The following is a 25,782-nucleotide window of genomic DNA, read 5'->3' as shown; positions in this document are numbered from 1 at the left end:
CACCAGAAGCCCGGACGCTCCCGGGGCCCCCGCGGGGCCCTTCCCCGCCGCCCGCTGCCCGGCCCGGTGCTCCACAGAAGTGACACGGGGAGTTACGCAGGATTTTCATGACCCGAGACTAAATTAGCAACCGAGGAATCTTCTAACAGATGGGACGAAATCCCAGAAGATTCAAAGTTCTGCAAGGAAGGAACAGATAAAAGAGTGACACGCAAAGAAAGAAACCGTTTAAGAACAACTTCTAAGACCAAAGCCTGAAATCCTCAGACTGCACATTGGAAAGGGAAACTTGAGGGGTGTGAGGATTTTTAAAAAAAAATTCTATACCTGGATGCATAATAATTTCAACAGATTAAAAAATAGGAAAGAATCCTGGGTCTTCCAGAGAGCATGGACTCTTTAGGAAGAATGAGAACCAGGTTGTCGTCACGCTCACCTTAACGCCAGGAAGAAGGCGAAGCAATGTACGTCCTCCAAATGGTGAGGGAAAACGATCTACATTTCTCTGCCCGGATAAGCATTGTTTCAGTTTGTGTGTGAAAGAGCCTTCGATAGGACTCCTGAAAAGGTACTGTGCTCAAGTTAGATGCTAGAATCCAGAAAATAGCAAGAGACAAGAGCTCATGGTTATTCAGAACCAAACCAATGTCCATCTTTCTCGATGGAGGGAGACTGAACCAAAGCACTCGCCACCTCCTTTATTCTTCCCCTGGAACCAGAGTTCACCCTTTTCCTCCTGAAGGTAGCACAGGACCGATAAAAACCCGACTCACGTCCAGCCCAGTCCTGATGTTTTGAATTTGGATGACTTGGAGAATAATGGCTGTGCCTTTGATAGAAAAAGAGACATAAAGAGGAAGAGAGGGCCTAGGGAAAAGACCGCGTTGGAAATGGTGAGGACTTGCTGTGATGGTAGTAGGCTAGTGTCCAAAAGTTATTTTTATTTGTAATTTATACTCTGAGTATTTTAGAAAGTATTACAACTTCCTGGCCAACAGGAAGTTGAAAATTGGCTTTAGCCCTAAAAAGGTCAGGGCTCTGTTCCCACTTCCTGGCACATCGGTATCCTGCCTTTTACATCGGTATCCAGTAAATATTTGTGAGATACGTGGAGACCATTTGTATCAAAACAAGTAGAAATTGAACTAGAGGTCCTTGATAAAGTAGTGGAGGAGTACACTAGTGTTTGTTCATGTGAGGTTCTTGGAAGTCAGCATTAGGATTAATAGAAGAGCTTGCTTAAATGCAGATTATTGGACCATGCCCCAGATATGATGAATCAAAAATCCTCGGGTGTAGGCTTCAGGAATCTGCATTTTAATAAGTACCTCCAGTGATTTTTAAGCATGTGCAAGTTAAAAGGAATAGTCCCCCCCCCCCCAAAAAAAAAAAAAAAAAAACAGGAATAGTCCCACAGAGGCAACAAAGGGTAAAGCCCGGAGAAAGTACAGATCTCCCTCATTTTAAGATGGAGTTACATGCATCCTGGTAACCCCACTGTCAATAGGGAATTATGTAATTTGAAAATGCATTTAATTCACCTAAGCCACTGAACCCGATGGTAGCCTAGCCTGCTTTCACATGCTCAGAACACTTACATTAGCCTACAGTTGGGCAAAATCATCCAACATAAAGCCTACTTCCCAGTAAATTGTTGAAATCTCATGTAATTTATTGAATCCTGTACTGGAATAAACAATGGCATGGTCGGAGGGGTACGGAGTGGTCACCCGTGTATGGGTTGTCGGCCTTCAGGAGCGTGTGGCTGCTGCTGCTGCTCCGCACCACCGGGGGAGAGCATGGTACCACGTGCTGCCACCCAGGAAATGATCAACACTCAAAGTACGGTTTCCGCCGCATGTGTAGCATTGTCAGACCATCGTAATTCCAAAAGTCGTTAAGTCAAGCCATCGTAAGTTGGGAACTGTATGTCTTTAGGAGACAGTACTTTTGAACATTTTAATGTCACTTGCAAAATTTGAAAATATTTGCAAAGGAAAGATGAAAGCCAGAAGTAACCAGCGCCAGTCAACATCCGGACCACTAGGTATCTCTACCTGTAACACTCAGGAAGCTCTGTCAAGGGTGAGAAGGAAAATGGAAAATCAAAGGAGAGTGTAAAGGAGACCTTTATCCAACAAGACTCTGAACAGTGCATTGCTGCTGAGTGTTCAAGGACCAGGAATGAGCTTTGGGTTTCAGTAAACAGAAGGTTGAGGGCATCCTTGGAGTTTTAATGCAGAAGTGATAGGGAGGAAGGGGGCATCCGTAAAATAAAGTGACTGTAGTATAGGGTACGGGTGTGCATGACCCCTGGAAGGTGTGAACTGCTGAAGGGAAGGGGACCGTAACTCGGAGTCTCAGGACATGGGTTGGGTGGGGCCGGAAGTAGAGTAAACGCCTTGCTTTGCTTCATTAAGAGCAGAGAGTAGTTTTCATTGGTAAAGATTTCTTTTCTTTTCTTTTCTTTTTTTAGGATTACTTTTTTTTTTCTTTGTCATCATCTAGAGTGTAAGAAAGGACCTCAAAAGTCACCTTGAATTATAAGAAAAAATAATGGTTGCAAATCAGGCCATTCAGTGCAGAGAAGATGCTGCCATTGGGGTGGATACTTTAGGAGCTGATGCTTTCAGGATCTCTTGGCTTCTCGTAATTTAGGTTTATGTTCTTTAGGACTGTCTTAATCATCAGTCATGGACACCCCATTCGTGTTCTAATGCCAGGTTAATCACAGGCTGTATTTTATAGCATTTCAATCTTCTAAGACTATTTTATACAGACTGGAAGGAACAGTTGGAAATTGCTTTAAATAATGTGATTTTAGGAATATATCTGTAGTAGGTGGAATAGTTCCCTTCCCCCCAAGATGTCCATGTCCCAGTCCCCAGAATTTGTGAATATTTTACCTGACAAGGAGGAATGAAGGATACAGATGAAATTGAGATTATTAATCACTTTAGAATAATCTTAAGAGAGTAACCTGGGTTACCCAGGTGGACTCTATATAATCACAAGGATTCTTTAAATATGAGTCAGATTTGAAGATGCTATGCTGCTGGCTTTGAAAATGGAAAAAAAGAGAGCCACAAGCCAAGTAACATGGGCAGTCTCCCGAAGCTTGAAAAGGCAAGGAGGAAACTAATTTCCCCTACAGACGCCAGAAGGAAGCCAGGCCTGCCGACACCTTTATTGTAGCCATTCTGGACTTCGGATCTCCTGAATTGTAAAAGAGTAAATTTGATGTTGGTGTTTCTTTTTTTTTTTTTTTTTTTAAGATTTTGTTTATTTATTTATTTATTTATTTGAGAAAGAGCAGGAGCAGAGGGAGAGGGAGAAGCAGGCTCCCTGCTGAGCAGGGAGCCCAACTCGGGACTTGACCTCAGAACCCTGGGATCACAACGTGAGCTGAAGGCAGATGCTTAAGTGACTGAGCCACTCGGGTGCCTCCTAATATGTTGTTTTAAATCACCAGATTTATTTATTTATTTATTTATTTATTTATTTATTTATCTCAAATTTTTATTTATTCATGATAGTCACACAGAGAGAGAGAGAGAGAGGCAGAGACACAGGCAGAGGGAGAAGCAGGCTCCATGCATCGGGAGCCCGACGTAGGACACAATCCCAGGTCTCCAGGATCACGCTCTGGGCTGAAGGCAGGTGCTAAACCACTGCGCCACCCAGGGATCCCTAAATCACCAGATTTATGGCAATTTCTTACATTAGCTAAACGAATATAATATCCAAATCCTATCATCTTAATTTTAAGAACATACGAGTGTCATTTCTCTGTCAGGCTATATGTTCCTCTAGACCGGTAGTCAACTTCTGTGCTTGACACACAGTGTACATGCTACGTGTTTATTGAATTTGAACCATTCTGTATATCAGATGGCTTCTCCACCATTTTGGGGGGAGATTTGCTTACCATTTTTAAAGTCTCACTCACCTGGTACATGCTACATAGAGGAGCATTGCAATGAAACCTGCAGTTCTGAACGTCTTCCTTAGTGACTTCTGATTGGAGAAGGGGTACTCGGTTACATCAGAGTTGGCTTTCTCTGGCCCAACTGTTGTGATACACAAGACTGATGTCTTCTAATCAACAGTTTCATGGGCTTCTTGTGCCTCAGTTTCAACTGCTCTTGAGTAAGACCGCCTGTCTGAGAAATCTCATCCTCCTGAGGTTTGTAGAAGCTTGTATTTTATTTGTACCATCCCAAACATAGTCTCAAAATTTGGTGAAAATTAAAAAAAAAAAAAAAAAAGTTCTCACATTGCTGAAATAGACCTACAGATAAACTACTTATTTTTATAGATTTGCATTCATTTCCCTCCCAGTCTTTAGATAAAAACCAACAAAATTGAAGACTCAGAATGGGAGCAGTTTTAGATGTGTTATGCACCGTACCTTGGGACGTAATGTGTTGGTTATCTATTGCTGCTGTAATTTAGTATCTTAAAGTGATAAACATTTATTATATCATTTTTTTGTTGGTTAGAAATCCAAGAGCAGCTTACCTGGGTGGTTCTGACTCAGGGCTTCTTAAGACGCCGCATCAAGTTGTGAGTCAAGGCTTGACTGATGGAAGATTTACTTCCCAGTTGTTTGATATGGTTGTTGACTGGTCTCCAACGTCTGCTTCCAAGCTCATTTATGAGGGCCTCCCAGGCCACCTCACAGCATGGCAGCTGCCTGCCCCCGAGCGAGTCATCTTGCTGAGACAATACCCAACCAGAAGCCACGTTCTATTAGTTCTATTAGAGACGAGTCAGTAAATCCAGCCCATCCTTGAGGGAAAGGGATCATTGGGGCCGTCTTAGAAGCTGCCTACCCCTCGTATGAATTAGTGAGGTCATTCGTTTACCAGAGACTAGATAATCAAGTTTAAAATATTCCTAACTAGGGATCCCTGGGTGGCGCAGCGGTTTGGCACCTGCCTTTGGCCCAGGGCGCGATCCTGGAGACCCGGGATCAAATCCCATGTGGGCTCCCGGTGCATGGAGCCTGCTTCTCCCTCTGCCTGTGTCTCTGCCTCTCTCTCTCTGTGTGACTATCATAAATAAATAAAAATTAAAAAAAAATATTCCTAACTAAAATTAAATTCAATAATATCAAAAACATTTTGTGAGAAAACAGCAACTAAATCTCTCATATTAGAAAATATAAAATAAAAAATGGAAGCCTTTTAACTTTCACACAGGAAATTCAGAAGGTACATTAAAATAACACAATTTACTTTTTTTAACCATACTTCCCTCAGATGATCTACTTCAACTCCCTGTTCTAATTCTGTCCATTTTTTTTTAATTTTTATTTATTTATGATAGTCACAGAGAGAGAGAGAGGCGCAGAGACACAGGCAGAGGGAGAAGCAGGCTCCATGCACCGGGAGCCCGACGTGGGATTCGATCCCGGGTCTCCAGGATCGCGCCCTGGGCCAAAGGCAGGGGCCAAACCGCTGCGCCACCCAGGGATCCCGTCTGTCCATTTTTTTAAAGATTTTATTTATTTATTAATAGAGACAGACATAGAGAGAGAGAGAAGCAGAGACACAGGCAGAGGGAGAAGCAGGCTCCATGCAGGGAGCCCGACGTGGGACTCGATCCCAGGACCCCGGGGTCACGACCTGGACTGAAGGCGGCGCTAAACCACTGAGCCACCAGGATGCCCTTTTTCCTTCATTTTAAAAATTGTACTTGCCCTTAATCTAAAAATAATTGAAAGCAGCTTATAGAAATACTTAAAGTGTTATGAGAATTGAAATTAAAGATGAAGGGAAAGGTGGAGATAGAAAACTAAGTCAGAAATAAGACTACTACAGAAAGGTCATAGTCTGGTGAAAACTGAAGACTATGGGTCTAACAAAGACCCATAGCTATGTGGCTGAGTAAATTAATGTTAAGAAAATGAAAAGGCGAGATCAAGACTAGGGAAAAATACAAGACAAATATCTAATAAGAGTCTTATGTCTACAAAATAGAAAGAATTCTTGTAAGTCCATAATAAGACAACCCAGTTTTTTAAAATAGGGAAAAAATTTGAACACATGTTTTATCAAAGATCTTTGAATGACATGCAAAATATAGGATACGGGGGCAGCCCCAGTGGCCCAGGGGTTTGGCGACACCTTCAGCCCAGGGTGTGATCCTGGAGACCCGGGATCGGGTCCTGCGTCGGGCTCCCTGCGTGGAGCCTGCTTCTCCCTCCGTCTGCATCTCTGCCTCTCTCTCTGCGTCTCTCAGGAATAAATAAATAAAATCTTTAAACTATATATATATATTTTATATATAATCTATATTTTATATATATAATATTTAATATATATAGGTATATATATATAGGATACTATTATGCCACCACACAAATGCTAAAATTAAAAAGACTAACAATACCAGTTATCAGTAAGAATGTAGCACTAGAACTCTCAGGTCAGCATTTTTAATAAAATTAAACAATCACACGATCCCACTCCTTGTTATTTGACCCAAGAGAAATGAAACTGTCTATACACAGAGAACAGTAGATGAATGTTCACAGCAGTTTTATTCGTAATAGAAAAAAACTAGAAGCAGTTTTCTGATTACACTGTGATGTAATCCCGTACATACAGCGTGCCCCGCGGTAAGTCGGAATCAACTGATGATCATGGACCCACGTGGATGACTCACAACGCATTACGCTAGGTGGGAAGAGAGCATTGTGTGTGATTCCGTTATGTGACACTCTGAAAAGGTGGAACTATAGCGACGGCCTTTTTTTTTTTTTTTTTTTTACTACCCTCATGGTAGTACCTAGGGTTAGAGGGAGGTAATTATCTGCAAAGAAGCAAGAGGGAACTTTGGGGGTGATGGAAATGTTCTGCGACAAAAAATGGAAATCTTTGTGGTCATGGTTGTGACCATGTACGTTTTTCAAAATTCATCTAACTGTAGGATTAAAATGGATAAATCTCATATTTAAATTATATGTAAATAAGCTGAATTAAAACAAAAACCTCTTTATATACACAAGCACAGATCCAGTTAAGTGGTTTGTTAATCATCTGCACTTGAAGGTTTTTGTTTCATTTTTTTTAAGCTCCAAGGTGATGATATGGCTAAATCTGAGCTCGCTCGAGATGCATTTATGATACACATACTGCATAATTCAAAGGAAAAGCTTTTTCTGCCTGGGATTACTGGGGGAAGATCAAATTTTTGAACTCCCTCATGATGGCGTTAGAAGATTAGAGTTTAGAATTAGAAGTGGGAAGGAGGATGGAACTAAGGTGAGGAAGTCTTAGGGGGCGCCGCTGCCCTTGTACGGGCGCTCTCCGGTGATGTGCCCGAGTTCTCGGGTGAGCAGTAGGGAGGTGACCGGCGGGTCAGGGTCATGCCAACTGAAGCGAAGCTGGGAAAGCACTGTAGTAAGGCGATAAAACTTTTACATTCTTGAATGGGACTTGGGGTGAATGGGATAACATCGGTTAAGAACACTAATATTTATACACATGGAAAAAGGCCTAAAACATGTTTTTTCTATATGAATGTTATTTAAAAATGAGAGATATTTAGTTTTAATGCTAGAATAATAGGGAGTTCACGAGTTAGGAAGAGAAGGTACAGAAGTGAACATGCGGCATAGTCTGGGGGCCGCCGGACACCTCAGAGTCCCTGCTTTGGCCTCAGCAACAGGATGTGCAATATGAGCCTCATTTTACAGCCGTGGAAACTTGGGTTCAGAAAGAAAGGCTCGGGTTCTAATTAATGCAGAAACCACATGCTATTCCTCAAAGGTTGGTGAAGGGACCCCTTGGGGTAAGATCACCAGGGATGCGTTTCCACGAAGCTCACCCGGAACTGGCAGATTGGATTGAGGTGGTGTTGGGGAACAGAGTCTGCATTTCTAACCTGTTCGTTGGTTGCTTTGGTAATTTAAAAAAAAAAAAAAAAAAAAAAACCTTGAGAATAGCTATCTTAGGACTTAGGAAATATTTTTACTATTTCAGATAGTAAAAATCATTTATTATGTTTTCTGATATTAAGAGTTCTTAGAGACAAAAGTTAGCCTCGTAAAGGTGATCTGTAGCTTTATTTTTGACAATGTACAGTGCTCCTATTTCATAAATAAGAGTTAAAAAATAAAGCCGGCATTCTTTATTGGTTAAAGAAATAAATAATAAATTCTAATTCTGAACTAGAATTTATATTATTGGCTGCCTAAAATGACCTCCACCTGGTGGCAGTATTTTTCAGTCCTTTTTGTGCTATTTCCCTTGGTGCTGGCTTAAGCTACCTGAGATGGGTTACTTTGCATTTGTCACTTTTATACAGTACGAGAGAAATAAAGGTGCATTTTTATTATATATAGATTAATGATAGTAGGTAGCAAATGGAACAGTTTTTGTGGGCAGCCCAGCTGGCTCAGCGGCTTAGCGCCACCTTCGCCCCGGGGTGTGATCCTGGGGTCCCAGGATCGAGTCCCACGTCGGGCTCCCTGCAGGGAGCCTGCTTCTCCCTCTCTCTCTCTCTCTCTGTGTCTCTCATGAATGAATAAATAAATAAAATTTTTTTAAAAAGGAACAGTTTTGTTCTTTGTGAGATGATTCGATGCACCTACACTCCTCTGTCTAACAAGCATGTCAGATGGCTCAAAATAATTCTTTGTAGTATTTAGCTGCCTGTTTATTATTTAAATTCCAACACTTACTCTTGGATGATTATATGTATTTTCAACAGTGACTCCTTTATTGCACACCGAGAAAGTATGCGTCAGATGATGAGAAGTTTTTCTGAACCTTTTGGAAGAGACTTGCTCAGCATCTCTGATGGTAGAAGACAAGCTCATAATCGTATGAGGCACGATGATGGCGAGAGCTCCTTGGCTGTAAGTTCTTTATTTTAAGTTAGTGAGAAGGTCCTATGGAATTATGGAATTTAAAGAAAATTATTACAGAAGAATATATTTATGACGTTAGGATATGAATAATGCTTGTGTCCTAGAAATACCTTATATAAAAAGGATAGACCTGCCAGGAAGCTGAATCCTTCAACAATGAATTGTTAGCTGTGTGGGATTCCGCTGCACTACCGAAACTTTAGGACCACAGAGTCCTAGATTATAAGCCAAACCTAAAGCGTTATCTTTCATATGTGTATGTAGTTTGTTCTGCACGGCTACCTTGAGCCTTCAAAACTTAGATTAATTTTTAACTCTATTTAGAAGTTTTGCATAACCACAGTATATTTTCATAGGTTTCATCTGAGAGCAAACCTAGAAGGTTACAAACATATTTAACTAAAAAAAAAAAAAAAGCAAAAAACAAAATCCAGGATGCTTTATGTATTAAAGGATGCTTATGTATTTAATAAAGAGATTAAAAATCTCTTAATTACCTGTGTTTATTTTATTTATATTGCTTTTCAGCCTCAGGAATTATAATTCTAGAATATAAATCCACAGGGGTTTCTAGTTTTGTTTTCTATTAAATACTTAATTTTTGCTATTATATAAGTCTTTCATACTTAATATGTCATAGGTATCACAACCTAGGGAAGAAAAGGTGAGCCATGTCTCACCAGTATAAATTATAAATATACAGGAAAAAATGAGTTTTGGCTAAAAGAGAGGCTGAATATTTCAAATACTCCTAACGAGTTTGATGTTAAAATTACATTTACCATTGTTTTTTTACATTTACCATTTAAATGAAATTTTCATATTCTTTTTCATGTTATTCCAATATATATTACTCATATTCAGTTTTTTTTTCTTTCAATTAGATTTTCCAAGGAATGTATTGGTATATATATATATATATTTTTTTTTAATTCTAGGGCTATCAAGTTCCATAGAAGTCTAAAATTAAGATCAAAGGAAAAATTATCAAGGGGGGCAGAAAAATCAGTTAAAGACATTCTGAAATTCTATCTTCCACGTGAGCATTGAAATAATTTGTGTATCTGCTATAAACATAGCAAGGCAGAAGTAGGGCTCTACATAGTCCTTGGTATTTATGTGCATAAATGAGCTACTTGTAGATTTTGGGGAAGAAGTAAGAAGTGACAATTTTGTTCCCAATGGGAAAAGACATATATCAACTATCTTAGAATAGGGTTGGGGCAACTGAGGGATGAGCTTAAGGGGGGCACGTGATGTTATAAGCACGGGGTGTTATATACAACTGACGAATCACCAAATCCTACCTCTGAAACTAATAATATGCTATATGTTAATTAATTGTATTTAAATAAAATTAAAATTTTAAAAAGCAGAAAAACAAATCTTAGAATGCTATCACCATTGCACTTTTTTCTTGTTCAAACTGTATGAAAACCCTTTGTCAGACAAGAGTACTGAGTACTGTCCTAGGACACTAATGATTTTTAAAATAGGGGCGCCTGGGTAGCTTAGCGGTTGGCATCTGCCTTCAGCTCAGGACGTGACCCCGGGGTCCTGGGATCGAGTCCCACGTCGGGCTCCCTGCATGGAGCCTGCTTCTCCCTCTGCCTGTGTCTCTGCCTCTCTCTCTCTCTCTCTCTCTCTCTCTCTGTGTCTCATGGATAAATAAATAAAATCTTTTAAAAAAATTTTTAAAATAATTTTTAAAATATAGAATATTTATAGCAGAGTTACAGCAGATTTTCCAAGGAACGTTCAGCCACTCTTTTAGCCAAAAATTTTATAATTTATACTGGTGAGAAATGGCTCTCCTTTTATTCCGTAGGGTGTGATACATTTGACATGTGTATCTTAGTGTGAAAGACTAAATGTAATAGTGAAAATAAATTTAAACAAAATAACCAAACAAACAACTTGAACTTTCCTAAGTCAGTGTTTTATAACTAGATGTGAAGGTAGGAACAGAAATTAGAAGTTGATTGCAGAAGATGAAAAAGACTGCTGTTATTTGAAAAGAGCACAGCCAAGAGAATAGACTTTTTTGAGCATGCTAGCGGTCCTACACTATTTAAACTTTAATAAAAGTTCATAGAAAGCTTCTCTCTAGTGAAGCTGTAAGGTTTTGTGTGGTTTTTTTGTTTGTTTGTTTGTTTTAGATTTTATTTATTTTAGAGCAAGAGAGAGCATGAGTCGGGGAGAGGCAGAGGGAAAGAGAGAGAAAATCCTAAGCAGACTTGGTGTGGATCCCAGTGCTGAGCTTGTGGATCCCAGGACTGGATCCCAGGACCCTAAGATTATTACCTGAGTGGAAATAAAGAGGCCAAAATGAAAAGTCGGATCCTTAACCAACTGAGCCACCTAGGTGCCCTAAACAATGTTTTTAAATGAGTGTTTTGATTAAGCAGTGAGCCATTATGATGTAGCTTTTAAGCATAGTGGATGAAAATCTATATCTCAGATAGACTTCTTGATAACTTTTAAATTTATTTTTGGCCCATTTCTTAGACCATTATTTTTGGTCTTTTTGTTTTTAATGGGGATGGGACAGAGGGGGAGAGAGTCTTAAGCAGGCTCCATGCCCAGCGTGCAGCCTGATACTATGCTCAGTCTCAACAACCCTGAGATCATGACCTGAGCAGAAATCAAGATTTGGATGCTTAACCACCTGAGCCACCCAGGCCCTCCAACATTTGTCATCTTTATCAGCCATTTTATGAAGGAGAACAGAGACTCCTACAAAAGTAGGGGGAGCATCAGCCATCCAATGTTCTTGTTTACGGTATTGGCATTTGCTTCAGTTCATGATTTCTTTATGGGGATATTTTTAAGCCAGGTGTCCATTTGGGGAGGATTAGTTTTGTTTAAAACTAGATAGTTTAGTTTTTTTAATTTTTAGATTTTACTTATTCGTTTAGAGATAGAGTACGAGCAGCGGGGAGGAACAGAGGGAGGGGCGGAGGGAGAGGGACAAGCAGGCTCCACACTGAGTGGGAGTCTGACCTGGGGCTTGATCCCATGACCCTGGGGTCATGACCCCAGCTGAAATCAGGAGTCGGCTGTTCAACCCACTCAGCCACCCAGGCGTCCCAAAAACTAGATAATTTAATCTGTAAATATATTTAATTAAGCAGTTTATAATTCAAGGTATGACATGTGACCATCTGATATTTGGATTGAATGATAGCACCAGAGTCAATATAAAATGTTTTTCTCTTCAGTGAAAATAAATAGAGAAATAGTATTGGTGTATCTAAAACATGTTGGTGATTACTGTTCTAAATCTATAGTATAAATATATATCATCTGATATAATTTATTATAAAATTTAATAAAAATACATAGCTTTCAACATGCACAAGGAGAAAATTACCTATCACTGAATGATCTAAAACTTTATATATATCATTTCCCCCAAATTTCAAATTTTATTTTTAACATTTGAAACTTCCAAGTAATAAAAGTTTTTGTTTTGTATATATGTCTAAGATTTTATTTTTACTGAGGAATACAATTTGTGAACTATTAGATAATTCCATCTAATATACTTAACATTCTTTTGCTTGTCAGAGACCCTACATATTTTTAAATCTGTGTGTGATCCTTTCTGAAGTCTTATATTTTTTTATTACATGTATTAGTTCTTGGGAGATATTCATTAATTTTTTCCCAATATCTATACTTTTGAAATGTTATTAATGGAGATAATTGCTTACTTTTAGTTGTTTATAAGCAGGATTAATTTATCATTTAAAATTATGGAATAGTTGAGCAAAGGAAAGATGAGCTCTTAATCATTGTACTGTGTTCTAATTAACTTTGGTGTGAATTTGTATTTCCTTTCCAAAATATTGTCTTAATCTATAGCAAAGACTTCTTCTTACAACTGTCTTTGGTAAATACTACAGTTGTCATATTTGAAAGTGGTACGTAGCCTCCCTATTTGCCTACCAGGCTTTATGATGAGCAATAAGTGGGTAGTTTTTAAAATAAATGTTGAGGGTTTTTTTATTAAATGGTTCTAAGATTTTGTCAGCTCTAAACAATGTGATTATGTAGTACATTTCTTTCTTTTTCAGGGATTATTATATAATAAATAGCATAGGGTTCCTGGGTGGCTCAGTGGTTGAGCATCTGCCTTTGGCCTCAGGTTGTGACCCCCCCGGGGTCCCGGGATCGAATCCCGCGTCGGGCTCCCTGCATGGAGCCTGCTTCTCCCTCTGCCTGGGTCTCTGCCTCTCTGTGTGTCTCTCATGAATAAATAAAGAAATCTTTAAAAAAATAATAAATAGCATAACCAAAATTAATTGGATTTTTTTTTTTTGTAGGCAATGAATTCTCTTGTACCTTTTGGCAGTTTTGGTGGTATGGTTCGTATCATGAGACACAAACCATTTTAGCAATATTTTCTGACAAATATTTATTGTTCACTAACTCAAGCAAAGTAAATTGGCATGCAGTTTCACTTATTTTCAAAATAGCTTTTTAGAATTTGTGCTGAAACCTGTTTCATGTATTAATGTTGGAGTGTTCGTGTTTTTTCTGAATTAAGTCATACCAACATACGTAAAATCAGTCTTCAAAAAAGATAAGAAATACATTTTAATGGACGGATATTCACTGTAGCTAGAGGAGCTCCCGTGAAGAAGCTCAGTTGTCTGCTCTCTGCTGGGACTCCCCGGGGAGTCGGCTCCAAGCGCCCACCGGCGGCCGCTCTGTCCCCGGCTTTTCTCGCTCCTCTTCCTTTGTTTCTGTGATGCTAGTTCCTGACACACTTAAAAGCAATCGGAGGAGAAGCTCCGAGCAGCCTGACTTTGGAACGTCTCCTGCGGACGCATCTCCGCTCCTATGAGGAAGTTTCTTCGTGTCGTGTTAGACTTCGGTCATTTGTCTGCCGGAAGCCTGACACAGCGCGTTTGTCCTTCCTGATCACGTTCTCAGGAGACAAATGACAGATTAAACAAGCAGTTATAGCGGAGTTTCCAGTAAAATGATCCGAAGTCGAGCGCTACGGGAGCGCAGATAGAAAAACGTGTGTTACCCAGACCTCTTGGGGTGGTGGCATGGAGGTTAATGGGAGAAGATTTCTGGAACCTTATGGATAAGAGGAGTTAGCAGGAAAAGCAGGGAGGGGAGAAAAATGTTCGGCGCCCTGGAGCGTGAGCTGGGGAGTAAAGGCAGGAGGGTAACCAGGGACTATTACGGTCCCGGTAGGGTCTGTGGGCATTATCTTAGGAACGGGGGAAGCAGAGGTTAGAAGGGGCTGCGGTGGAGGCAGGGTGGAGGCAGGGAGGCCAGGAGGCCGCTGAAGGGTTCTGGGGACTGTTCTCATGGGTTCCGCTTGGGCAGGGGCTGTGGTGTCTTATTTGAAAGTTCAAGAGGTAAATGGGTAAAAGTTGGGGGCTTCCTGGGTTGAAGGGAGAGTAAAGAGGGAAAAGGAAAGTATTCGCCCGTTTCTTTGGCAGGAGGCATTAGGTGGGATGCCCCTGAGCTGAGGAGCAGCGGCGGGGCGGGCGAGGGGCCTGGGGCTGCGGAAGGGCCGTCTCGGTTGGGCTGTTGGGGTCGGAGGCGCCCCTGCCCCGTGGGGTGGAAGCGCCTGGTGAAGCTGAGCGCGGGGCTGGGCTGCGGGGGACAGGATGTGTCGGTTGAGCCGGTGGGTGCTGCTGGGCCCGGGGAGGCGCCTCCCGGGACCTTCTGTGGGGCGGCCGAGAGCCGGGGGTTCCAGACCAGCAGGGGACGTGCCCCGAGGGCAGGAGGCGGCCGAGGGCGGGGCACAGGTTGGGGGGGGCCTTTCTCCGTTAAAGACCTAGGATCGGGCAGCCCGGGGCCCAGCGGTTTGGTGCTGCCTCCGGCCCAGGGCGTGACCCCGGGGTCCCGGGATCGAGTCCGCCTGTGGCTCCCTGCGTGGAGCCTGCTCCTCCCTCTGCCTGGGTCTCCGCCTCTCTGTGTGTTTGTCATGAATAAATGAATGAAATCTATAAAAATAAAATAAAGACCTAGGATTTACCCCTGAGAGACCCAGGCGGGGAGGCGGCGGGCCGGGCCGGGCTGCGTGTCCTGTGCCCCGTGTCCCGCGGCGGCCACACGCCGGCACCCGGGCCTCGGGTCTAAGCCCTCGTGGGGCTTCCCTGACCGAGAGCAGATCCCGGCCCCGCGGCCCCACAGCTCCTGTCCCGGGCGCCCGCCCTCGCGGCCCTGGGGCTCCTCCTGTTCCCGCCGCGCCCAGGTGAGCGTGACCCCAAGGGCCCGGGAGCCCACAGGCCCCGGGGCGCCCTGGACCCTGCCCCAAAGGAAGCGGGTCGGGCCACGCGGGGCCGCCGCAGCCACCTCCGGGCCCTCCTCCCGCCTGAAGCTCGGGGACGGGGCGCGGGGGGCGCGGGGGGCGCGGGGCGCTCTGCACGCGCAGCTGGGGGCGGCCAAGGGGACGCTAGAAAACTCGTCGGCGCTGGAGTTGTGCCCGCCCAGAGCAGCCACAGGACTGAAGTGGTGACTAGATTGGGTTCTAAGAAGTCGTGTTGGTGAGTGTGTGTTTATGGGCTCGTGCGTGTGCGTGTGCAGGTGCAGGTGCAGGTGCAGGTGCGGGGCCGCAGCGCCGTCCTCACTTACATGCTGGCTGCGTGAGGTGCTGCACGTGCTCTTAGCGAGTGGCTTTCTGCTGTGGCCCTTAACCACCTTCGCCTGGCCCAGGCTGCATGAGGCCCCCCGCGTGAATCCACAGAAAGACGTTTTCAGCTGTTTTGGGAAAGTTGATTTGCTTCCTTTGTGTTGTGCCCACAGTTACTAACACGCCCCAATATCCTGCAGCGCACGGACGTCAGCCCCTTCCAGGCAATGGACCGAATGATGGTGAATATGCGAAACAGCATGCACGAGTTACAGAGGGACCTCGTAAGTACTGAGAAATTGATGAGGACCTTGTTCCGGTGTCGGCACCCCCATACGATAGCGGCTTTCAACTTCTGAAAGTCATGGTCCACGGCGGTTGAAACGTAGATCTTACAGTACGACCCAGTACGCGACACTCGTGTACTGGACGGGTAAACCTGAAACCCAAGTTTTGTGAGAAAATGACCACGCTATTTACGGTGTGTGCTTATATTTTCTATTTCAGTTCATATTTTAAAAATCCTGGTCACAACCCACCAAACTGATTTCACAACCTACAAGTCTGAAAAATCACAGTAATTAACTTTCAAAATTAAGAAAAAAATACCTCAAACATTTATACTGCGTGGAAGGTCACTATTATATAAATGAACGTTTTATATGAATCTAGACTTTTTAATTATTTATAACTTGTCTACTTAAAAGGATTTATAGGGATCCCTGGGTGGCTCAGCGGTTTGGCGCCTGCCTTTGCCCCAGGGCGCAATCCCGTGTCGGGCTCCCGGCATGGAGCCTGCTTCTCCCTCCTCCTGTGTCTCTGCACCTCTCTGTCTCTCTCTATCATTCATAAATAAATAAATAAATAAATAAATAAATAAATAAATAAATCTTTAAAAAATTTTAAAAAAGGATTTATAACAGCTAAGAAATTAACTGTTAGTGTTTTTTTGTTTTGTTTTGTTTTTGTTTTTGTTTTTTTTTAAACATGAAAACAGAAATTTCAGGAATGATGTTTGGGCATGGGATTAGATCCATACAGTCCAAGTGGTTATAAGCCAGTGTTAATACTCTTATTCTACTCATGGTATTAACATCAAAAAAATAACTTGATTTAATATGAAGAAGACTCATACTATTGTAGTCATCTAGTTTAGAATTTAAGGATCATTTTAGAATGCCCAAATGTAGGGCATTATCAGTGATTTTCGTAATCTAGCTCAATCTGGCACCCACAGGAGGTATAGAACTTGCTGGCATATGGCTCGTTGGCGGGTGTTGGCAAACTCGCGCCCCGTGTCAACCACTGACTCTAAAAGCATCACAGGCTTCAGGGCGCAGCATCTAAAGTTAAACCTAAGCCGCAGTCTTTGATCACGAAGACTTAGGATCTCTGAGTCACTTCTTGTTGTTTTCCTCACAAGAAGGGTGAGGATTGGTACAAGTGAGGACCTGCCTGGGTGCCACTGGCTATACCACACGACAGTATGGAGACCCTAGAAGAACGTTAGTTACTATAGTTACTTACTTGACTCCTCTGACGTCAGTTCTGCATATTTGACTAAACTCTCTGGACTTACGATTTATATTTGCCCCCAGGGTCACCTTTCACTGGATCCAAATGGACATTCGTTTAGTTCTTCCTCAGTCATGACTTACTCCAAAGTAGGAGATGAACCACCGAAGGTTTTCCAGGCCTCAACTCAAACCCGTAGGGCTCCAGGCGGAGTGAGTAGTTTCTGAGCATTTCTTGGAGCTTATCGACTTGTGGGATGATGGATCGCCCGTATCAGATTTTAATCATTAAAGCTTGACCTGGTACCCCGGGGGTAGGGATGAGGGAGGAAGACACGTATCACCGCAACAAGTGATACTGTGAAAAACGATAATGCTAATGACTGTATTTACTTACTTAAAGCCATTTCTTTCTCCCCTCACCCCGACCTCCGATGCCTTTTATTCATGTGAATGTCTGTTGATGTTTATCATTACCTTTACATGTTGCCCAGGTAAGTAGACACTAAAAGAAGTCTTTGGGGTAGCCCAGGTGGCTCAGTGGTTTAGCACCACCTTCAGCTCAGGGCGCGATCCTGGAGACCCGGGTTCGAGTCCCGCGTCGGGCTCCCTGCGTGGAGCCTGCTTCTCCCTCTCCCTGTGTCTCTGCCTCTCTCTCTCTCTCTCGCTCTCTCTCTTTCTCTCTCTCTGTCATGACTAAATAAATAATATCTTAAAAAAAAAGAAGTCTTTATCTCAGGAAATAAACGTTTATTTTTAATGTATATCTTAAGTAAATGAATTTCTTTAACTCATGAAATACTTGAAGTGTACAGAAAGGATATGGAAAATAATATAATAAATACATTCCTTCTACCCAGTTTAGTCAAATCATAACATTTTTCTCTATTTGCTTTAGGTTGTCTCTTGTTCTGTTTTCTTTTTTAAGCATAATATTAGATGCAGTTAAAGCTTCTAGTGCACTCTTCCGTCCCTACTTCCTTTTCCCTTTTACTGCCCCCCCCCACAAGAGAACCATTTTCCTGTACGTATCATTCTCATGTATTTTTAATAAATTTATTACCTATATGCTTCATAAACAATATAAGTGATTTTATTGGTTTCTAAACTTTATATAAATGGTTTCATGCTACATGTCTTTAATTTATGTTTCTGCTGATTGATATTTAGGTATTTCTAATTTTTCGCTTACTTATCTTTATACATGTCTCCATGTGCAAATGAATGGTATGTATTGTTGGTTTGTAGGAGGTGGATGTCTTCATCTTTACCTAAAAATCACTAAATTACTATGGCACAGTGATTGAAACAGTTGACAACACCCACAAAGTCTGGCATAAGAGTTCCCATTTCCACACTTATAGTGAAAAAAAATTCAGTTTGCCTGTTTAATGGGTGTGAATAGTTAATTTTTTAGTTCTTACATGTAAAGACATACCCTTTCATGATGCTCTTGCCATAGTGCAGACATTTTCATTCTAACTTGCTATAAGTGACATATATCTTAAATGCAGACAGCTAATGGTAGACATCCCACAGCAAACCATGCTAATATTAATAGTCTGTCTGTCACGAATATCCTCATGACCTATAGAGTCAATATGTAGGAGCTATGAGCTTCAAACCCAAGGAAGTTGCCCTTACTCGTAGAGATGCTAGCATGTACTCCCAACTATGACACTGTTAAGGACAGTGGAAAGCACTACGTTTATAACAAATAATAACTTAATTTGTAATACTATTTGATTTCAATTTAGAAAAAGTTTAAATTGTATTGGCTCTATTTGCCCTGGACGTTTTAATTTTACGCAGTTCTGAAAATATCAGAGAACTATTACCACAATTTTGCTGCTAGTTGGTACTGGAATTGAGTACCCAGTGTTTTTAGAGATGTCGATTTATGGTCTTACCTCTATATGTGTGAACAGGTCCTGAGGGGTTGAGAATTATATCCATTCTCTATATATTCAAATAATAACTAATTTTTATTTTCTTCGTTTTTACAGATAAAGGAAACTAGGAGAGCATTGAGAGATTCGGATAGTGGACTAGAAAAAATGGCTGTTGGTCATCATCTTCACGACCGAGCTCATGTCATTAAAAAGTCAAAGAACAACAAGACTGGAGATGAAGAGGTCAATCAAGAGTTCATCAATATGAATGAATGTAAGTTGTCACGGAAAATAGCATTCTTCCTCTTAAAATAGCAGCTGGACTGGTAGTACTTGATGAATGTTTTTTGTGGAAACATTTTATATCATTTTGAGGTAGTTTTTTTTTTTTTTTTTTTTTAAAGATTTTATTTATTTATTCATAGACACAGAGAGAGAGAGGCAGAGACACAGGCAGAGGGAGAAGCAGGCTCCATGCAGGGAGCCCGATGTGGGACTTGATCCCGGGTCTCCAGGATCACACCCCAGGCTGCAGGCGGCGCCAAACCTCTGTGCCACCGGGGCTGCCCCATTTTGAGGTAGTTTATGAATAATATGTGTAGGGACTACCTTATCCAAGTAGTAAAATTGTGGTTTCATTGTTTCTTAGTTGATTTGTTTTCTATAGCAATTTTTGGGAATGTTATTTAGTTTTTGTTTTATGTTTGGAAAATGGAATCTTTTGAATTACCATTTAGTAAGACTGCTAGTAGGCAAAATGAGCTCTTAAATATTTCTGAGGCCTATTTGAAAAGTATAGAAAAGAATAAAGAAGAAAATAAAAATTATCCATAATCCCAACCCAAAATAACTACGGTTAATGTTTTAGTGTATTTCTTCCTAATAGTTTTATATATAGAAACACATACACTTTTTTTTTAAATTAGTATTTTACTGTCTAGTTTATATTGTGCTTACTTTTAATTCACCACCATGATTATAACAGACACCTATGATGTTATTGTTCAAAAATATTCTAAATGGTTACCTAAAAGTTCTGTCATGAATGGGCCATAATTTAAAAAATAATTCTGGGATCCCTGGGTGGCTCAGCGGTTCAGCACCTGCCTTTGGCCCAGGGCGTGATCCTGGGGTCCCAAGATCGAGTCCCATGTCGGGCTCCCGGTGCATGGAGCCTGCTTCTCCCTCTGCCTGTGTCTCTGCCTCTCTCTCTCTCTCTCTCTCTCTTTCTCTCTATGTCTATCATGAATAAATAAATAAAATATTTAAAAAATAATAATGACAATTCTGTATTGTTGGGCACTTAACGTTTTGTATAGATAAGATTTTAATTTCTTGTATCGTTGGATAATATATCATGTATATATCAAGTACATATTTCCATTTTCTAGATTTTATATTCATTCTTCAATTCAACTGCACTTAAGTCTTTCCAGTGTCCTAACTCTTCTTAATGTAATCTTTGGGTTATATTCACCTCCCACTTTCAAAAAGCATTTTGAGTAAGTCTTTTGTTACTTTAAATTTAAATTATTTAAATGGAAATGGTTTAAATTATCGTATCATTTTATTTTTTTTAATTTTTATTTATTTATGATAGTCACACAGAGAGAGAGAGAGACAGAGACACAGGCAGAGGGAGAAGCAGGCTCCATGCACGGGGAGCCGGACGTGGGATTCGATCCCGGGTCTCCAGGATCGCGCCCTGGGCTAAAGGCAGGCGCCAAACCGCTGCGCCACCCAGGGATCCCTATCGTATCATTTTAGAAAAAGAAATTCTCTTAAGATTGGATTTGAGAAAACTATTCTTACGCATTAAGAAGGAAGCTACATCTTAACCTTTCTTTAATTTTAACCTTTGTAGTTTTGCCATAAATATATACAGAGTACTGCACAATAATTAACATGAAGAAAAATTTAGTGATGAAACACATTATTGTTATTATTTAAAAGTTTTATTTAAGAGAGAGAGAGAGTAAGAGAGCGCACTGGCCTGCCTGCGCTGGAGCAGCGGGAGAGGGAGAAGCAGCGGGAGCCCAATGCAGGGCTTAATCCCAGGGTCCCAGGATCATGACCTGAACCGAAGACAGAGGCTTAACTAACTGAGCCACCCAGGCTCCCCGGAACACATTATTATTATAAAGTCCATCTGATAGAACAAATATTATCATTTACCTATTGTTATTTTATCCAAGTTAGATGGCCTATCTCATAACAACATAAATTGGCAGTTGAGGTAAGTAACCTGTCTTAGGATATTGACAACAGAAACTTACCGGTTAGGCCAAGTTCTGTAGGAAAATGGTGAGGTTAATAGGCAGTGCTAGTTACAGAAGTGCCCAAGTACAGAGGAAAAGCATGATCACCAGGAGATGACCGGGAAGAAAGACTGTAGGTGGTTGTAATTGGGTCAGAGGTTCATAGGGTAGGATAATATGGTATGCAGGCAGGTGCATGAAAGACCAGTTCATCAATAACAAAATTATCAATAGGAATAAAAGAGAAACAAAAAGGGAAATATTACTCTGAATCAAAGACCTTTTATATTTGGAGCAGTCTCCTGCCTCTCTCTTGAGGTTAGGCTGATGGAAGCACAAGCCCAGAATGAAGTATGTGGGAGTCAAAGCAGCTACTGACCGTTAATACCTTAACACTTGCCCCTTTATTTTGATATTTAATATAGGTGATGCTCATGCTTTTGATAATGAGTGGCAAAATGAGATTTTGAAGTACAAACCAGTGGGACAATGGCGCAACGTGGAAAACCCTAGGATGCGAAGCGTTGGTCATGAGAATTCAGGTTGCCGAGAACTTAAAAGAAGGTAAAAGTTATTTCTAAAAATGTGTTTTTTAAGAATCAGAAGAAAAGTTATGTAATTTCACCTCTGTATCAGGAAGTTTTTTTTTTTTTGTTTTTTTTTGTTTTTTTTTTTTTAAATTATTTATGATAGTCACACAGAGAGAGAGAGAGAGGGGCAGAGACACAGGTAGAGGGAGAAGCAGGCTCCATGCACCGGGAGCCCGATGTGGGATTTGATCCCAGGTCTCCAGGATCGCGCCCCCGGCCAAAGGCAGGTGCTGTATCAGGAAGTTTTGACTGACATCCATTGTTTGTATCCACAGTATCTTTTGTGAAGGATGTAATAATTTCACATCATATCTTAGCATTCCACAGAAATTTGAGTTTGTCTCTAAAAACCGTTAATATTTTAAGATTATATGATTAGTAACCCACTGGCAAATTATGCTTCAGAAGATAGGGGCTAAAATCCTTGTAAGGAAAAATGAGATACTACAATGTACTTGTTCTTGTAAGACAGATTTTAACCTGGATGTAGAGGAATCATACATTTCATGCCAGGCAAAGATACTGGTATCTAGAGACACGATAAGGGGAGAGGGGCTCTATTTGAAAGGCTTAAGAAAACTTCCCTAACAAGTCAATGGTAGATGCAGTTTTAGGTACTTGTGTAATACGTGGCATTAACTGCACCTATACTAGTGATGAAACACACTATTATTGTTATTTAAAGATTTTATTTAGGAGAGAGAGAGAGGAGGGGGAGAGGTATTCGATAATATTAGATATTTTGGAAGAATTTTTCAAGAACTTTAGCCTCCATTGGGATTACCTTTGGAATAGCTGTGTTGAAACCACACCTTAAAGATTAAAGAGATTTTTGTTCATTTAGTGTATATTCTAGTATATTCTAGAGTTAGAATTTAATTTTGTTCTTTAGGGGAAAAATGGAAAACAGTACCTAATTCCTTTTAAAGTTACACTTGAGAGACAAGGGGGCCTCACAGCCCTTAAAACAGAAATCTGTTCTGGCCACAGGAGAGTGGAGGATTGGGGCAGAAGGTGGAAGGCTTCACAGAACCAGCGGCGGACAAGTGGGTATCAAGTAGATCAGACGCTGTGCACAGAACTTTATTTTAAAATACTTATTCAGGAATTTAGAGCCCTAATATTTTCTGAAGAAAATTAGCTTCCATATTACTTTTAGACCATTATTTATCTCATTTTGAAAAACCTTACAGTGCTAAGTTTGACTATGAAATCAGGTCCCTGTTAGAGAAAACGAGCTCTTTATAGGTAATCTGTAAATCTGTGGCCTGCTACCAGGGGCATTTTCTTTTTTTTTTTTTTTTTTTTTTTTTTTTTTTTAATTTTTATTTATTTATGATAGTCACAGAGAGAGAGAGAGAGAGGCAGAGACACAGGCAGAGGGAGAAGCAGGCTCCATGCACCGGGAGCCCGACGTGGGATTTGATCCCGGGTCTCCAGGATCGCGCCCTGGGCCAAAGGCAGGCGCCAAACCGCTGCGCCACCCAGGGATCCCGGGCATTTTCTGCAATAGAAAATTTCTGGAGTGGATTTCTGTAATAACAAAAATGTCACATATCCCTACCGTCTAATATGGTAGCCACTAGCCACATGTGGCTGTTGAACCACACTTGAAACGTGGCGGGTGCAGCTGAGGAACTGAATTTTTAAAATTTATTTTAGTCAATGTATTTTTTTTTAAATTTTTATTTATTTATGATAGTCACAGAAAGAGAGAGAGAGAGGCAGAGACACAGGCAGAGGGAGAAGCAGGCTCCATGCACCGGGAGCCCGACGTGGGACTCGATCCCGGGTCTCCAGGATCGTGCCCTGGGCCAAAGGCAGGTGCCAAACCGCTGCGCCACCCAGGGATCCCTATTTTAGTCAATTTAAATGTAAATGATGTGACTAGTGGCTACCATGTTGGATAGCATGATTCAGCAGTAAAATCTATCCCAGGAAAGTAGCTGCTGCTTTCTTAAATGTTAATGAAATAGTCTCCCATATGTTTTCAAAGCTATTATGGACGTTTTAGGTAAAACTGTCCATAAATTACAGTGTTTCTTTAAATCATGTATGTATTGATTTGTCAACTACTGGGCGTTTAAAAAAATGGTGTTAATGTTCGACTTCTATTTCCCAGGGAGAAACCTCATCAAAGTCCAGCCATTGAATATGGAAGAAGATCAAATGTTCCTGTGGACAAACTCAACGTCAAAGGATCTCCTGTGAAAATCAACAAAAAATAAATAGCCTTGCATTTGATTTGTTTAGTCTTGATTGTTTTAACAGAGAAAGTAATGGTGCTGGGTTATACCCATGAGACCAATCTCTTGTTCAGTCAGTACTGTACTTCACTTTCTTCTGATATCTGAATGTTCTCGGAAGAGAGCCTGCTTTATACTGTCTGTACTTTAGGAATAAAACTTTGGTTTTCAACACTTTAAGTAAGTTGCTAAACATTTTCTTTAAAAAATGCTAATTTGATTTTGCTTTCCCAATTATCTTACTCTATGGGCTATATATTCTTTTATATATTCAAGAGTGAATGTAGAGCTAGCTTTATCTGATGTATTAGTTATAAGAAAGTAAAATGTTAAAAAATAGTCTCAGTTTTCACTAACAATATCAGAGTGATGTTAATAAAGGTAAAATTACTTAAATCAAATGTTATGTGTTATGTAGCCAGCTAGCTTTAAAATCTCAAAAAAATAAAATTACACTGGTACTGTTTTATTAGAAACTAGTTATTTTGATAAGTTACATTAAAATAAATCTCAATTTCAAGGGAAGATTTTAAATCACTAATATATATGAGTTTTATTCTCATAACTTCTTTAAGCAGTGTGTTCCTCTTTTTGTTCTGTATTACATTCTTAACATTCATCGGACGTTACATTGACCTTTCTCTTTAGCTTCTTAAGGTAGCATATTTCCGTTCTCCTCTCCCACAAACAGCTTAATCTGTCTTCACAGTTAACATTCTAAAGTTGGAGTGTCCTTGGAGAAACTCTGCTCAGCCTTTCTGTGACATTTAGAAAAATGCATTTGGTATTCTGTAAACCTGAATGATTGATTGTCTCAAAATTTCTCAGACAGCTGATATGTATGTTTGAGCAAGGTACTTAATAATTCAGTTCTGTTTTGTACCATTTAAAAATTCAGCTTTAGCTTTTTTATCCTAGAATTCAATCTGTTTTTAGAAAAAGTTTGAAGTTTACGAGAATATAAAAATCTTTAACCCTTAAGTTTTTGTTGTTTCAGGAGGGGAAAAGAGAACAGAAAACCCACTATCACTCTATAATCCTAATATCTTGCTTTTTTCACTTTGGAAATAGAACTATGTGATCGTGCTTATACTCTTCTAACCTTCCATATTCTATGCTGTTAATTTGATTAGTGCGTTTCCTGCCTGTAATTAATTACTGAAATAAGATGCATACACGTCTATTTTTATAAGAAAAATGCATGTATTAAAGATGTTAACATTTTCTTCTAATGCATACTTTAGTATACTAATAACATATTGGGAAGTTGCCATAAGGCATAAATTCTAAATAACACTTTTGCATAAATTTACTCGATAGAGCAAAATCCCAATAGCATAGACACTGTAATTATTCTCCTTCTGCCTAAATCGTTACATAGATGATAACTTGAATCATGTTCAAATATGAAAACACGCCTTAATAAATTATCATATTTAAAAGAATATAACTTCTGTGCATCATATAACAGAGCATTTATAGCTATTTTTCCTCCCAACTTATTTACCATAGAAAGTAAATAAAAATTGAATGAAAGGTAGATTTCTTCTTCTTTTTTTTTTTTTTTGGTAGATTTCTTCTATGCCACACTGCTTCATAAGGGGTCACTCATAAAAATAGGTGACATATAGAGATTAAACGTCAATTCTTCAGGATCACATGATGCTGAAATTCTTTCTTTTCAGAATCATTTTTACCATACTGCCGAAGTCAACCATATAAGAAAGAAGTTTCTCTGTAGCCTGTAGTTCAGAGAATGGCTTTCCTTGTGGACAACCGTTGATGCTTCTGGAACCC

At 40.4% G+C, this 25,782-nt stretch overlaps 1 protein-coding gene across 26 annotated transcripts in view; it reads left to right on the top strand.

The window, feature by feature from the left end:
* MLF1 (myeloid leukemia factor 1) overlaps positions 1 to 24,165 on the top strand; it is a 34,163-nt gene extending 9,998 nt beyond the window's left edge. For 2 of the 26 annotated variants that reach the window (XM_072792129.1, XM_072792126.1), the window contains exons 2-9: positions 8,722 to 8,869; positions 13,210 to 13,251; positions 15,659 to 15,769; positions 17,084 to 17,212; positions 19,006 to 19,165; positions 21,575 to 21,713; positions 22,730 to 22,785; positions 23,862 to 24,165. In XM_072792129.1, the coding sequence (XP_072648230.1) occupies positions 8,722 to 8,869; positions 13,210 to 13,251; positions 15,659 to 15,769; positions 17,084 to 17,212; positions 19,006 to 19,165; positions 21,575 to 21,713; positions 22,730 to 22,785; positions 23,862 to 23,950 (874 nt within the window). In that variant the 3' untranslated portion in view covers positions 23,951 to 24,165. Of the gene's footprint in view, positions 1 to 8,721; positions 8,870 to 9,819; positions 9,921 to 13,209; positions 13,252 to 15,658; positions 15,770 to 17,083; positions 17,213 to 19,005; positions 19,166 to 21,574; positions 21,714 to 22,631; positions 22,786 to 23,441; positions 23,665 to 23,861 lie in introns of those variants that run through there. The other 24 variants (XM_072792127.1, XM_072792122.1, XM_072792124.1 and 21 more) reach the window with 19 other exon arrangements.
* The last annotated feature ends 1,617 nt before the right edge of the window (positions 24,166 to 25,782 follow it).

This window comes from Canis lupus, chromosome 22, assembly GCF_048164855.1.
Source record: "Canis lupus baileyi chromosome 22, mCanLup2.hap1, whole genome shotgun sequence".
Lineage (NCBI taxonomy): Eukaryota > Metazoa > Chordata > Mammalia > Carnivora > Canidae > Canis > Canis lupus.
Note: the sequence above shows the minus strand (reverse complement) of the source record. Positions and strands in the feature narration are given on the sequence as shown.